The sequence below is a fragment of the Mesocricetus auratus genome, unplaced genomic scaffold, assembly GCF_017639785.1.
Source record: "Mesocricetus auratus isolate SY011 unplaced genomic scaffold, BCM_Maur_2.0 Super-Scaffold_4256, whole genome shotgun sequence".
NCBI lineage: Eukaryota > Metazoa > Chordata > Mammalia > Rodentia > Cricetidae > Mesocricetus > Mesocricetus auratus.
Window position 1 is genome coordinate 33,794,426 of NW_024429182.1, and position 15,952 is coordinate 33,810,377.

Genomic DNA, 15,952 nt, shown 5'->3' on the forward strand with positions numbered 1-15,952 from the left:
CTGAAGACTTTCCTAAGGCAAACAGGGTCTTGTACAAGACCTACGTCATCTTAAAAGTGTGTGCAGGGCAGCAACACAAAGAGATAAGGAGAGAAACAGAAAAGCCCAGAGAGAGAATGGGTTAACAGGGAGAGGAAGGGGACAAAAGGCCAAGTGAGAGAAGAGATTCAACCACAACAAGGTAGGAGGCCAGGTGATGGCCAAGGCCCGGCCCAGCACTTGGGAGCAGAGGCAGGAGAATCAGGAGTTCAGAAGATTATCCTTGACTATGCAGTAAGTTCTGTCAAACCTGGGCTGTTTGAGAACCTGTCTTAAAAACAAAACAGAAGAGCAATGTGTGTATAAAGATGTCATTGTGTAACTATGATTCTGCAGGCTAGATCTAAAAGTCAGGTTAAAAGAGAGAGAGGTAAAGGGGACTGGATGAAAACCACAGTGGTAGGGAAGAGAACTGTTTGCTATCTGACCACCAGCTTTGGGGAAGTCAGTTAAATGCCAGAAACATTGGGGGGAAGAGAGGGGGTTGGGAGAGAGAAGGGGAAGAGAAGGGGAGGAGAGAGGGAGGGATGGAGGAGGGGAAAGGGAGGGGAGAAGACAGGGAAAGGGGGAAGGGAGGGGGAGAGGCAGTGGGAGAAGGGGGAGAGAGGGGGGAAAGGAGGGGGCAGGAGGGAGGAAGGGAGAGGAGAGGGAAGGAGATGAGAAGGGAAAGAGATGGATAGATTGATAGAGGAGAGGGGGAACGAGAGAGGGGTAGAAGGAGGAGGAAGGGAGAGGGAGATCCCAGATAAAAGAGAAGCAAAACCAGAGGCAGGGTAGGAGCTTAGAATCTCACAAAACATGTGGAAAGAGACTTGTGCTTTCCTGGGCTGTGGAATGTGGGAAGGAGATGAATCAGAGCAGGGTTCTCAGGAAGGCAGCAGGGAGGCTGGAGCTAGCTCTGCCTGCCAAGGTGAAACTTGTCAAGGAGGCACAGGAAGCTTGCCTGTGACCACCTATTAACTTATTGTGGGAAACAGAAATCATAAAGCAGGCAGGGGTGGTCAGAATGCAGGAAAGGAGCTTTGCTGTCAACAGCCCAGGAGGAAAGAAGGGTGCACTTCATCCTGAGGAGTGGACAGAGTCCAGAGACCAGCGACGGGGTGGGGTAAGCTCAGGAATTCACATCTGGAAGTAGGAGGAGCTAGATTTGAAAAGGGAGTGATGAAGAGTACTAACAGAGGTGCAGAATGGCAGGAGGAAACCAGTGTGGCATTTACATTTATTTATGAGGGCCATCTGGGTGCTTCCTGCCAAGACTGAATTCAGTTCCTGGAACCCACATGGTAAAAGGAGAGAAGCAACTGCTGCAGGTTGCCCTCTGACCTCCATGGCAGGATGTGACAGACAGATACATGCATACACACACACACACACACACACACACACACACACACACACACACACACAAATATGTAAAGTAGTAAAAGTTTTTTTTATAAATAGTTCAGAAATGGATCTGCCATACTAAATACAGCAAAGAGCCCACTGACATCAAGTAGGTCAAATGAGATTAAAAAGAATATCCTGACCTCATAAAGGGGGCGTGACCTTACAGGGTAGTGATTTTCAAACTATGTTTCAGGAGCTCCAGGGAAATCCTAAGACTTTCCCAAGACAATCCAAGAGATGAAAATGGTTTTAGAAATGCTACCCAGGCATTGCTTGTCATTTTTCCAGTGCTGCCAGCAGTCCAGACAGGGCCCAAGTAATGATGGGAGGCAGTGGCTGACCTCAAGAACTTTGAGATGACTGTGCATAGGTACTTCTGTAAATGCATTCTAGATGACATTTTTTATATTAGTAAGCTATAATATAAAAGTTACTATTTTATTTTAGTTTTTAAGTTTTGAGGAAGTAACTCATGGAACAAATGCTTCAAGGAACACACTCCAGGTAACCAGATTAAGGCCAGAAGACAAGAGATGCCCTGGAATTGAACAGGTCAAAGGAAGCACCTGGCACATTTACAGCTTGTTTTTTTAACCCAAAGCACGGGGGTCAACAACTTAATTGTTAAGAAAGAGGTATACGCGCAGGAGATTACACTCCAAACCCCTTGTTACAACCCCACTATCACCACAACTAAAGCTGAGATAATACTGCATTTACTTCAGGTTCCCTGCCTAATGGAATCAAGCTGCTTTTTTTCTCTTTTTGCAAAGAACCACAGTGAAACTGGTCCAAACGTTAAGCCAGCATTTCTTTCAAAATCCATACCAGGGTGACAAATACAAACCCGGCGTAGCTGCAATGTTGAGCACAATGCTCTGAAGGAAGCCCTGTGAAGGGTCGGGCTGGAGGTGGGAGGAGGCACCTTCCAAATGGCAGGGTACTCAACCCAGAATGTCTTCCTGTCTTTAGAACCTCCTCCTAAGTTGACAATGGCTCCTTAGCCGTATGCACACTTGGGGATGACATGAATGTCCGACCAAGGTTTGCTCTGGGGCGGCAAACACGCCGGTTACCTGGTAATGCTTTAGGGTCCCATTAATGAGGAGGGCGGATTGTTTCTCTACCCTCTCAGAGATGGCATGGGCCACTGTGTAGTAGGACTGTGACCCTCTGGCACTGTACTGCATGCTGTACTCATCGTCCACATCCTGTTTCGCAGTCCTGAAGGAGACAAAGTAGAAAGTCCATGGAGCTATTGACTCTGTGAGTTCTGTCACAAGAAAAGACTTGAGAGTCTAAAAGTGCTGCTGCGGGTATTACCCGCGGTTAAAATCATGCTTTGTAAAGTTCACAGAAACTGAGCAGGGTCATCATCATATCAGCTCCACATCATACATGTGAAGAACTTGCACCTCACAGAGTTTACTTTGAGGGTTCCAAAAAGGGGCGTTGACCTTCAGAAACCAACCTGCACAGCTGGAGATCGACCTTTTGCCAATGAAGCCATCCTGAGTGTCCTTTGGATGCAAGGATAAATCCCTTCCATAGGACACTAGGAAAGCTTGGAGGACAAGTGGGAGAGACTGAAGAGGATATTGGAGGGGAAGGAGAGGATAAAGGGGTTCTTTCTTCCACGATGCCTCATGCGGGTCTTTTACCCAATGCACATGGAAGAGCCACTGCCCATTCTTAAAAGTGTCACTGAAAAACCAGGGGTACAGTGGCAAGAAAAGGCCCCTCAAGTGTGGCATCCAACCTGGGAAGGGAAAAACGTATCAGAACGTCCGTTTCTTCCTGTTGAAAAGTCTCATTTGAATGTCCTCTTTTGTCTGCTATTTCAGAACAATGATCCTACATTAATAGTCTCACAAGCAATGAGGTGTGTGGATTGTTATCAGAGGTTTCCTTAGTCTAATCTGGAACAGAAGTACAAATGACAGGCATGAAGTCAAGAAAAGAATCTGAGCAGGAGATAGGATGCTGGAGTCGAGGGAAGGAGGGAGGGAGGGAGGGAGGGAGGGAGGGAGGGAGGGAGGGAGGGAGGGAGGGAGGGAGGGAGGGAGGGAGGGAAAGGAGGGAGGGAAAGGAGGGAGGGAAAGGAGGGAGGGAAAGGAGGGAGAGTGGGGGGAGAGGAGGGGGAGTGGGGGGAGAGGAGGGAGAGAGGAAGGTGAGCAGCACAAAGCCCTTGAGCAGAGGGATCCTGAGCTCAGAAGTGACTGTGAGAAGTGAGTATGAAGTCTGTTGCTGTCTTTAAACAGGACTTGCAAAGAGAAAACTCACACCACATGAACCTTCAACACAGTGTTTGTAATAAAATCTCTGAGGGCCACATACTCAATGATCTGCTTGGCATCCTTTTCGGAAACTTCTTCACTGTTAGGATCCAGCAGTATCTTCTCCTCCGTTTCCTGCCTACTGGACTCTTCTTCTTCATCCTGGAGGAAGAACAGAGATACAGCAAGGCCTATATTTTAACAAGAACATTTCCATGATTTCTGCTTTTTATAAAGAGATTAAATAGTATTTCACTTCACAAAGGAAGCAAGTAAATCCAATTAAGGGAGGAAGTAAATTTAACAACTGTTTAAACCAAATGAGAGAGAATAGGTGATACTCCAGGGACCCCCAGGACCCACACTCCCAAGAAAAGTGTGTTAAAATCATACCAGAAAGACATGGAACTATTTGGTCAACTGAAGCAGATATACAAATCACATCTGCTGTTTTATAGTTCTATATTCCTCTCCCCAAAGGCAGATATCAAAGACTTAGTTAGCATCCTCCCAAGGATGCCCTTTCTGGTGATGATGCAGGATTCTGTGGTGCCCGTGACTGCAGAGGATCTGATTGGCTAAGCACGCCGCTTTCTGAGGCTGCTTCGCATTACACATCATCCCTGAGTGTTCAGACAAAAGCATCATTCCCTTGGCAAAGGATGTGGTCACCTCCCTTTCTGTTGGAAACATCACTAAATATTCATTATGCCACTACTAACCTGACATTCAAAGCCAGTTTAAAGGTAAACACGTGTTTCCTAGCAAATGACTGGAAAATGTACACACATGACAAGTATCAATGGTGACATCAAGCCAATGACATCAGATCACTCCTAGAAATGAAGTGCTACAAGTCATCCACTGGCTGATGGCCTGGGGCTCCTGTCACTTGGTCAGAGTGCATCCCTTCCCAGCTGTCAGGTGGTGTCTGCAGCTGTCAACATCTGGGCAGCAGTGGCTACCCAAACTGTCCACTGTATCTTATCTTTATACTTCCAGGCTCTTCCTCAAAAAGGAAAACCTTCTAACAGATCATTTATGGACCCGTTCACTCAAGCAAGCAAGAGTAAGAGAGAGAGAAGGAGAGTAGCTAGGAGATATTATCATGCCACAAAAGTATTTGCTTTTTAATGGTTATGTTTTTCCAAATGAAATTTTTATTGTTTTCCAAAAGCAGTAAATGTTCATAGTCTATTAATTTAGAAAGCAAAGATCCAAACTACAGAAGGAAAATGACCATTGCCTTAAAACCCTTGTTATTAGGTAAGGCTGTGTCAGCAGCTGCCTGGCATCCATCTGTGGCATGCTTCATGAGTCTTCTGAATGCTGGGCCAAACCAGACTTAATGATTGTGCCAGCCAGATTCAAGCAAAGGATATAAAATCACTTGATCTTTTTATTTGTACTAATCAGTCATGTCAGCAAATACCCTTACTATTTCTTAATCTCAAGCTAAAGTATCCAAAATTTTCATTTCATTCTAAACATGCTAAGTATTCCTCCCAAGAAACAGAAAAATACATTTCCTTTTGAGTATCCAGTATATCCAAGGATTCAAAATTAAGAGTCATGTCAAAGAGAAGTCCAGATGGACATGAAAGTCTTTATGCTTGCCTATCTTGCCTTTTCCATTTCAGGCCCCAGGTTCATAGCTTCCAATGAGATCCAAGGTTTGGAAGACTTCAGAAGTTCTTTGCCAAGTTCAGACCACTTGGGATAAGGAACTGCCTTTCCCAAAGCAATCCATCTTCAAAATTTTCCCCCCAAAACCTTTGTACCACCTCTAGTCTGACAATAACTGCTCTCCTTGGTTCCAAATGAATTTAGGATTTGTTAAGATGTCTCACCAGCCAGGGACCCTCAAGCGATCACTATGGTCACTAGGCACACACCATCAGAGCCTATCCAGATGCTTAGGCCCAGTCATGACCTGAAAACAAACTCAGGACGTAGGGGCCGGAGGCTTTGGGGGCTGAGCCCACATTCGCGAGGAGACACTTTTTCGTCCGTTAGGTTTCAGGCCAGTGAACCCCAAAGAGAGATAGATACCCACATACCTCTTCCTCGTAATCAGAGTCACTCTCTTCGCTGTCAGATCTGGGGGCAACTTCATAACTAGAGACAAGCAGAGGAGAGGAGGGGGCTGATCTTTGAGTTATAAACACAGGCATTCGTGACTTAACTCCAACACCCTACTTACAAATGACCAATGAAGATACAAAACTTCACCATCTCTCAGCAAAGGCTACACGGGCTTTGTTTGGGATGTTTAGGAATTTTATAAGGAATGCCATAACACCCTTTGTCAAAGAAACCCCAAGAATCCCCGTATCTGTTTCTACATCATACCCAGGGTTCATCTCCAGCCAGGCATCCAGCTGACTTGCTTTGGGTGCTTCCGGTCCAAAGAGGACCTTGCCAGTTTCTGTATGTGTCACTTTGACAGGCAGGTCACTCATCTGGCTGCTTTCATCTATGGGCTAGAAAGAGCAAAAAGAAGTCAAGTCAGTCAGGAATGTTAGGAGGCTCTCTCAGGTCTGTGATGTATATTTCTCAGGCTTTTGGTTGTCCCGTATCTGAAATGTCTCTCTGTGTTTCATCATTTCAGGACCTAACGTGTCTTGGTGGGCAGGGAGAGACCACCACTCACTGAAGACCCTGAAGAGGTAGACATAATGGCGTGCCTGTGATACTAGCACCCTGGAAGCTGAGGTAGAAGGGTCATAAGTTAAAGGCTACCCACTGAGACCCTGTCTCAAAAAAATCCTGGGCTTTGGCTGTGGCTAAAAAGTACACTTGTCTAACGTGTGAGTTGGATATTCAACAAAAATCTGGCCTCTCTGGTACCCAAGGCACAGGTACAAAGCCCCGGCTTTTCTAATTGGCTGTACTTATCAAGACTCTGAGTTAGAAGATATAGAAATTCAAGGAAACTGGGGTGCAGGAATACTGACAGAAGGCCAAGGGGGCAGTGAAGGGACATTGGCTGTGCCAAGCTCCAAGCAGCAGCCTTGTCTTTACTAGACCAGGGTAATATAAAGTTAGACTAGAGCATTAAGATAGATTCTCCAGGTAGCCCTTATCCTGTTATATACTGAACACTCCTAACCCCAAAATGCAAAATTTAAAACTTCCTGAGCGCAGACATGATGTCATAAGTGGAAAATTCTATAACTGCCATCATGGGAAGGGCCATCCAGTTAGTCAAAATACAAGCACACTAAAGTAATAGATAAAGTCACCTTCAGACTATGCATTAAGGCCTACATGAAAAGAAAAAATAGGATACATATGAAACATAAATGCAGCATATGCTTAGACCTAGGTTCTATCCCCAAGATATCTCATGTATATCTAAGTATCCCAAGGTCCAAGCCCAAAACCCATTACCTGAGACACTTCTAGCGGCAAGCATTTAGGCCAAGGGATACTTGCCCTGGAACAAATTCCATTCTTATTTCAGGCAAGCAAAGCTGATTCGGGTCATTTAGAGCTAATAGTTGCCCAATCCTTCACCTACCACTCCCCAGGGAACAACTGCTGTAGGCTGTGGTTTTGGATAGAACAACGAAGGGTAGCCCGTGTCATCTACTACACAACAATGTTCTTTATCTGAAACCAAGCCCCCAGAATGGGGTCTAAGTCAACCACTGGAATTGTATGTATGATAAACAAATGAGAAAAAAACAAACCCTGCCTATCTGAAATCTGAAGAACTGACAAAGAGGAAGATGAAGTCCATTATTAGACTCTGCAAAATAAAATGGCTTGCTCAGAAAATTAAGTTATATGAAACTGCAGAGGTTATAGAAAACATGCCCCAGGGAACAGACTGTCTTAAAGGGGCTGGAAATAGAGCAACCCTATGCAAATGGATGCTACTAATTGTAGGATGACCGACTTCTAGGAGCAGGGCCCTGGGTAACACATTTGGAAACGCTTCATTTGTGCGTGAATTCTTCTATCTATTTCCTGAAGAGTAGTAGTGAAATGGACTATTTAGGGAATTTTCCCTAAATTACCCTTAATTAGCTTTGCGGTCAAATAGATACATGCAACACTATTGGTGCAATTAAGATTGTCATATAATTTATTCTAGTTAAGCAAAAAACTGATAAGGAAAAGCAGTGAGTTGATGTTACTTTCTGTATCTTAGAGAAAAATACCCCCAAAGAAACCCAAACCCCAGTAGTTGTTTCCTCCTAGTCCCTCAACAAAGCACCATCAGAATCAGAACAAATACAAGTGACTATTCACAAAGATAACTTTAAAAGAAAAGGCTTGCCCTGGCCTGTCAGCTTTCTTCGCTCCCACATTGGCTAAAGCAATCGTTCTGGGTAGCAGTGCTTTGCATGGCAACACGATTCTTCCTCATTAATGTAAAAGGTCATCTATACACTTGAGAGAAAAAAGGGCAATCCAGCATTTGCTACTATTTCCCTGGGAAAAACCATATCTTGTTATCGTGGGCTATTATAAAACAGTGTGCCGTATCGCTAATGCCGCACCTCGGAGAAAATTGGAAATCACTGTGGAATTAGAACCCGGGCAAAAGCACAGAATGAGCCCAGAAGAGAAGGAAGAGCATTATTTTAGAACAAACTGAGCAAGATGCCCACTTTGCAAACTTCAGCCAACGGAACTCACGCATGTTAAAAATTAAGGATCAAAAAAAAGACTTATGTCACAGGTCCAAGATCAGAAGTTAATCTCCACACAAGATTAAGAGCTGAGAGGACAAGGTGTTCAGTCACCCTGGGTGCCTGGAAACTGCAGATGACATGCAGCCTTTTCAGAGAAGGCTGGGGTCCTGTAAGCCGTTGTTGCTTCTAAGTGCTGTGAGACAGCAGCCACCCTGGTAACATACTGTGGAGAGTTTCTCACACAGTAACATTTACCCCAGTCTCTTCCTTCCCTGTGATGGTTTAGAGTGGCTAGGTCAACACTCAGTTTTAAGAGGTTTCTGCATATCAGTAGTTTAATCTTTCTTCCTGCATCTGGCCATAGGAACTCACATGGAACCCATGTGCCCAGTGATCCCAGAATGAAATGGACAATCCCCCCATCACCCGATGCTCTAAGCAGCCTTCTCAGTGTCCACGAGTGAAGGTTGTTTAAAACAAACCCTCTGGGCTAGTACCTCTTCATTGTATTACTTGACAGACACTTCAGAGCTCAGGAGAATATCAGAAATTCTAGGCTATACAATTAAGGACAATGCCTGGGTGGCTCCACATACTATCTATATTATAAGCCTACAGAAATACCCAAGAAAAATCCAGAGTATGTGAACTGTTTGGCTTGTGTATATTTATGATTTCAAATTAGTAATAAACTAGAGATTGGACTGTATTTTATGATTATGTAGTTTTTACTTGCTAAATGCAATCACCAAATCACTTTAGCCTCTTACACCTTCTACACAGTCATGATACATGTTTATTTGTATATAAAATGGTATACAAGAAACTATCAGTTGATCAGGAATCTTGAGACAGTGTTATTCTAACTTTCTACCATGTTAATGGCCCGTGGTTTGAAGGAAGATGCTTTTAATCTCTCTGTTTCTCCGTGTGTGTGTGTGTGTGTGTGTGTGTGTATGTGTGTGTACAAGCATGTGCTTATTTATGTGTATGAGTGCAGACCTATGTGTGGAGGACAAATGACACTCTTGGGTGTCAGATCTCTTCTGTCTCCTTGCTTGAGAAAAGGCCTCATGTTGTTTGCCGCTAAGAGTTTTGGGCTAGCTGATCCTCAAGCCTCCAGGGTTCCCCTGCCTTTGACTCCCATCTCACTGGAGAAACACTGTGGCTACGGACACAGGCTACCACATGCAGCTTTACATGGGTTCCATGGATTCTAACTTGTCCTCACACTTGCTCAGCAAGAGCTCTACCCACCATGCCATCTCCGCAGCCACGAGTATACTGTTTTTGCTTTTAGAGGATAAGTAAGGGACTGAGGAGATGGTCCAGCAGTTCAAAGCACTTGCTGCTCTTGCAAAAGACCCAAGTTTCTGTAACTCCAGATCCAGGGAACAGACACCTTCCTCTGGCTTCTATGGGCATCCCCAGCCACCCCCACCACACACATTCAAAAGGACAAATAGGCAGAATATAACTTTTTATATAAAAATGAATACACAAAGTATTCAGAGTACACAAAGAATGGTGTCTGACTAACTTAGCAGGATATAAGAGCCAATGGGTACCACTCCCCTTACCTCTCCATCTGGTCCCAGGGCAGATTCCCCTCCCTCTGCATTCTCCTCAGCCTTCTGCAAAACAACAATGTCAAGTGTTATGTACACATCAAGAATACAGGACAGCAATTTACAGCAACTCCCAGATGTAACCATTTCATTGCCACGTTCCATCCTCTCAAAAAGCACAAATGCAAATGTCTTTTGTTTTTGTTTCTCTTTGCTGAGAAAAAACAGGTACTGTATTAGCAACTTGTAAAGTCATTTAGAGCCAGATGTGATTCAAGGCCGGCCCACTAGAAATCTGTTGATAATATCTTTAGAGATCCAGAGCCTAAGACATGGCACCATCAAAACAGAAGGCAGAATCAGAAACATTTTCTCGTGTTTGGCACTGAAGACAAATCCTGACATAATTAGTTCGACTTTCCTATTCCCTAAGCAAGTTTTCATGAGCAATGAGGAGCAGCATTCTAAAAATGTCCATCAACAATAAGCTCAGAACTGCTCCTCAGTCATAAAAATGCAAAAGAAAACAAAATTCTGTGAGTTCCCTGGGTGGTTTCCAGTCTACCTAATTGGCTTTCATAATATATAGTATTTCCAGTGTGAATGTGGGGAAATCGATGTGCATGTTCTGTGTTTTCATGAAAAATTCCATCATCTCCCATTGTTTAAATATTCCAGTGCCTTAGTCCATTAACCTCAAAGACAAGGAAATGAGAAATTAGGATGATGTCACATTACACACAGACCCAAGTCTCATGTGATATACACAAAATGGTCAAAAATGTCTTCCATTACAACACTGGACAGGTAAAATATTTTATATACAGATTCTCTATTTTAAAATAATTACTAATTCTATGTAATGAAATATGGGAGAGAAAATCTACAGTCATGTATTTTACTAAGGATACTTAGCACAGCATACTTAGGAAAACAAGCTTTCTATTCTATAACTCTTTTGGTTAATTGAGAAATACATAGGATAATATGAAATCAAAATTAACTCTCCTAGATTACTTAAGACACTCATTCCATTAATACCTTTATCTTCTATGAAAATAATTAGTCTCTCTCTTTTTTAGGTTTTTCAAGACAGGGTAGGGTTTCTCTGTATTTCTTTTGAGCCTGCCCTGGAACTCGCTCTGTAGAGCAGGCTGGCTCACAGAAATCCGCGTGCCTCTGCTTCCTGAGTGCTGGGATTAAAGGCTTGCACCACCAACACCTGGCCTAATAATTAGTCTCTTAACAAAACAACTTTACTGAAGATGTTTTTCCACACTGAAGAAGTCTCATAAATGTATGACTTTTTAAAATTCTTTTCAATGTAATTTATATTTTTTTACCAGATACACTCTCTGTCTGTGTCCTTCTCGCTCTGTCTCTCTGTCTCTCCCTCCCTCCCTCCTTCTCTGTCTCTCTGTCTCTGTCTCTGTCTCTGTCTGTCTCTGTCTGTCTCTGTCTCTGTCTCTGTCTGTCTCTGTCTCTGTCTGTCTCTGTCTCTGTCTGTCTCTGTCTCTGTCTGTCTCTGTCTCTCTCTCACACACACACACACACACACACACACAGACACCCTGACAGAGAGAGACAGAGAACAGAGACAGACAGACAGACAGCAGGGGATGGCGATAAAGCATAAACAACAGAGTTACTACCAAAGATTAGGAAAAGAAAGACTCCCACACTAGACTTGCCCAAGACTTGTCTTTTCCATTGTGCGGACTAGAGGAAGAAGTATGTGCAGGCTCAGAGAACTGACACCAGGAATCACATGTCTGGGCTCCCCAGCTAGCCTAGCGAGGCACTCCAACAATGGCAGAAACCTTGTGTTCAGAAGAGAAACCAGCCTGCTACCCGCCACTAAAGGTTCCATTTTTGGAACTCTCAAGCACTATACTCCAGAGATGGTTTTAATTAATGAGAGAAAGTCAATTAATCCCACCATTCTTTCCATACAAACCAGAAATAAGCTACAAATTTGGCCAACAAAGAAAATCAAACGAGACAATGAAAAAGCCAATTTGAAATAGCTAGCAAGTGGAACTGGATCACCATTTCAATAAATAGCACATTGAAAAGCTTGAAGCACCAGAAATGAATAGAATCAAAACTATTCCACAGCATATTCTCTTATGAATATACTATGAGCTAGCCAGAGCGTTATCTAAAAACTGCCTCATAATCAGAGTCTTTCATTGCTTAAAGTTCCCCAAACTATCTATTCTTAATCAAGAAGCAAAGCACTATTAGAAGTCCATCCACCCTGGGTTCTGGAATGGAATGAGTAGCATGTCAATCACATCTCTGACCTTAGCTATGTAACCTAGAGCAAATAAATTTCTCTTTGCCATAGCTTTTGCTGTAGGACTGGACCACTGTTTCATCCTGCTCATTCCAGAACTCACGGGGTCCGTAACAAAAACACTTCCATAGTATAGGATCGTGAATGGTAGGTTAGGAGCTGTTGCTATGCCTATAATTAACACTGGCTATGGCAGTGTCTGAAAACTGCCTCCTCAGGCTACAAGGTCTGGAGCATCTGTTTGTTCAAGGAGAAGTCATGCCTACAGGGTGCCTAGCACTTAGAAATCACTAAATGAGCGTTTAGCAAACAAAATGTGAACCAATCACCACTGTGAGCAATGTGCTTCGCTTAGGATCTATTCGATGAATAATTCATAGTATTGTTGTTTATTATTGTTGCTGTATTATTATTATTATTGCTAGCATCATTGCAATTAGGATCCAAAATATTTTGCAAGTCATAAAATAGTTAGGAACACACACACACACACACACACACACACACACACACACACACACACACACGGATTCACCACTGAACTAGGGTCCTGTGTCACCTCTCTCACTCCCACCCTGTCCTTAGACCCAATCCTGCCACATGATTTTGAGACATGGAAGCCAGGTGGCAGTCTACTCTACAGAGAGAAACGCCAGGCCCTCCCATCATGTTCTGGGTGGGCTTTTAATGTCTAGTTGGTACACTTTCAGGAATCCATGTCCTCAAACCAAACTCATGTCTTAACGTTCACACAGACAACAAAACCAAAATCCCTTGCCCTTTTCACTAAGTACCCGAGAGACTGTGACTAGTGCTTCTGTTGGAGCTGACTTTGGACAGTCTCTGGGCCCAGGTGAGACAGCTTGGTGCCAATGTGGGCACAAGTGACAGTATTTCCACTACCTGAGAAATTTTCTCATGCAGTGGTCGGTGTCATGGATCACAGACACATGCTCTAACCCTGCTGGCTGGTGCCTACACTTCACCCCACTGATTTAAGCAAGAAACCTAACTAGTCCAGTGGGTGGCACACACCTTTAATTCCAGCAGGGACAGCTGGCGGAGGCTGAGGCAGGCAGATCTCAGGGAGTTTGAGAGCAGCCTGATTGACAGAGTGAGTTCTAGGACAGCTAAGGCTACACAGAGAAATCCTGTGTCGAAACATCCTTCCCCCACCAAACAAACCAAACTAAAACACTGCTGTCCTTTCATTAATCAAGACCGAAGAAACCCTGTACCGGCTTCTTCTTATCTAATAAAATATTGTGAACTAATTATGCTTATGTGGGGACAGAAGCATAAACCTCCTCCTGTCAGAGGATATGTGTGATACAAATTACTCCTAACTAAAGATTACTCATTAGTAAAAATTACTAAAATTCAAGCGGATTTGGGTTCACAAGTTCAAAAGTCAATGTCAATTTCCATTCTCCACTTTCGAATATCCACAAAGAAAGCAGAGGGTGCACTTTCATGGGGGAGGCATGCACAGTAGGGCTACTGGAGGAAGGGCATCCGGAAATAGGAAAATCCTCATCAGCTTCAGTGGGGCACCCTGTTTAGATTACAACACGGAGGCTGCAAACAGCCTCATTTTGTAAGGAAACAGTACTCTGTCAAATATTTCACAGCCTGCATTATGAAAGAACCCATTTTCTCCCCCCAGCAGGCATTGCCATAGCATGCTGGAGCAACGTCAAGTGTGAGGGCACCTTAAGGGCTCATTCTGCTTTTCTGGAAATGAAGCTTTCAGGAACCACTTGGTTTATTTTTACTGTCACTTAAGTGGGCCTCTGTGCACCGCGACAGGTGCTCCGGCAATAAAAAATGCCCAGGAATATCAAATTAGCAGGCATTTGCACATTGCCTGGGTCGTGTCGTACAGAGAAAGCCAATTTGAACATTTGACTCCGGTAACTGGTCAAGCCAGTTAAACAGGGCTTTGATTCAAACTGGTTTCACCCATTTTTGACACTGAACTGATCAAATGAATCTTATCGAGTTGGCAGTGTGCTCGCTGCTCGCCATACGGTCCTCACACCCACACATGCGGCACTGACTAAGCAGCTTTTGTCCACCTATGGAGCCTTGGAAGGAAAAGCTGCAATCAACCAGAGGATCTTTGGGAAAACAGTAGAGATAAACTAGTCGAAAGAAGCTGGGAGTAACTTGAATGTGCAGGGAACATCTCAACGTTCTTTCACTGACAATCATACCAGCAGGCTTTGATGGTTGTGTTTAGTAGCTAAGAAGGTTAAATATCACATTTCCACCAGGCAGTGGTGGTGAATACCTTTAATCCCAGCACTTAGAGGCAGAGGCAGGTGGATCTCTTTGAGTTCAAGGTCAACCTGGTCTACAGAGTGAGTTCCAGGACAGTCAAGGCTATACAGAGAAACCCTGTCTCGAAACACACTTGCCCTGAAAAAAAAAAATCACATTTCCAACTGCTGTTTTGAATAAAGTACCATGTCAAGAAGTTCTCCCCTTCAATATATAAGAGCCTTGAGCTGTACTTATAAAAGTGGGCGGGAGCTGGGTATCGGATAGAGAAGGATGAATAAAGGGACTTTAAAATTGATAATATTGAAGACATGCAGAAAGATGAAATTTGGCATGTTTTCGCTCATGTTGGGATCCTACCTTCTAACATTAAAAAAAAAAAGAAGATAATATAAATACAGGGTATGAGAGTGGGTCTAGGTTATGAAACTTACAGACCAAGAGAAGAGACCCAAAAGCATTCAGGACAGGATACAGAGTGCAAAGGAGCATACATCACATAAAAACAGAAAGGAGGCTCTGCAAGGAGTGGGCGGGCACAAGGAAGAGAAGGATGATAGGAGAACAACAGGGAACAATCTCTGTACACTGCAAATGTGTATTACTCTCATTGGTTAATAAAGAGCTGCCTGGCCTGTAGCTGGGCAGGAGCCAGAATAGAGGACACTGGGAAGAAGAAAGGTAGAGACTCAGGAGTTGCCAGCCAGCTGCAGAGAAAGTAGGACCTGCAGAAAATGAGATAACAAGCCATGAGCCACAAGATGGAACTTAGATAAGAAATATGGGTTAATTAAAGTTGTAAGAGCTAGTTAGGAACAAGCCTAAGCTACCAACCAAGCATTTATAATTAGTAATAAGTCTCTGTGTGGTTATTTGGGGAGCCAGCTGGCAGGACAGAGCTGACTGGAGGGATGGAAATCTCTGCCAACAACCTGGCAGTGGTGTCCACAGGCAAAAGCTCTTGTCCATTAATATCATGGGTTCTCAAGACACATCAAAAACATGTAACAAGGATGTTATTTCCACTGGTACACACCTCATGGAAGAGGCTGAAGGGAGAACTCTGTATTTAATTTTTGCTAGGCGTCAAATAGTTCAAGAAGCTGCACCAAGACAACTGAACTAAGTAGTCAGTGGGGTACTTCTGGCAAGAGCTCCCAGACATGGCTTATGCAAAAATTGTGCCTAAAGCTCTATGAGAAATACTTTGTTATCACCAGAAAGCACTCCAAAGTAGAAGCCATGCAAGTCAGAAAATTCTCTTCAAAGGAGCTGCTGGTGAGCCTTGTAGCAATCAGAGTCTGTCAAAATAATAAATCCTCACGCCCTTTCTACAGGCCCCAATAGCCAAAGTATCTGTCACTGTCCTAGAAGACATCCTCTACTTATATACAACTGATCCTCAATTAGAAAGAATTAGCTGGCCATGCTGGTCCCTGCCAGCAATCCTAG

At 43.7% G+C, this 15,952-nt stretch overlaps 1 protein-coding gene across 9 annotated transcripts in view; it reads right to left on the reverse strand.

Annotated features, from left to right (window-relative positions):
- Smarca2 (SWI/SNF related, matrix associated, actin dependent regulator of chromatin, subfamily a, member 2) overlaps positions 1–15,952 on the reverse strand; it is a 162,202-nt gene that overhangs the window by 95,798 nt on the left and 50,452 nt on the right. For all 9 annotated transcript variants that reach the window (XM_040746082.1, XM_040746078.1, XM_040746049.1 and 6 more), the window contains 5 exons: positions 9,931–9,984; positions 6,057–6,187; positions 5,765–5,822; positions 3,766–3,866; positions 2,505–2,652 (listed from right to left, as the gene is read on the reverse strand). In XM_040746082.1, the coding sequence (XP_040602016.1) occupies positions 2,505–2,652; positions 3,766–3,866; positions 5,765–5,822; positions 6,057–6,187; positions 9,931–9,984 (492 nt within the window). The remainder of the gene's footprint in view (positions 1–2,504; positions 2,653–3,765; positions 3,867–5,764; positions 5,823–6,056; positions 6,188–9,930; positions 9,985–15,952) is intronic.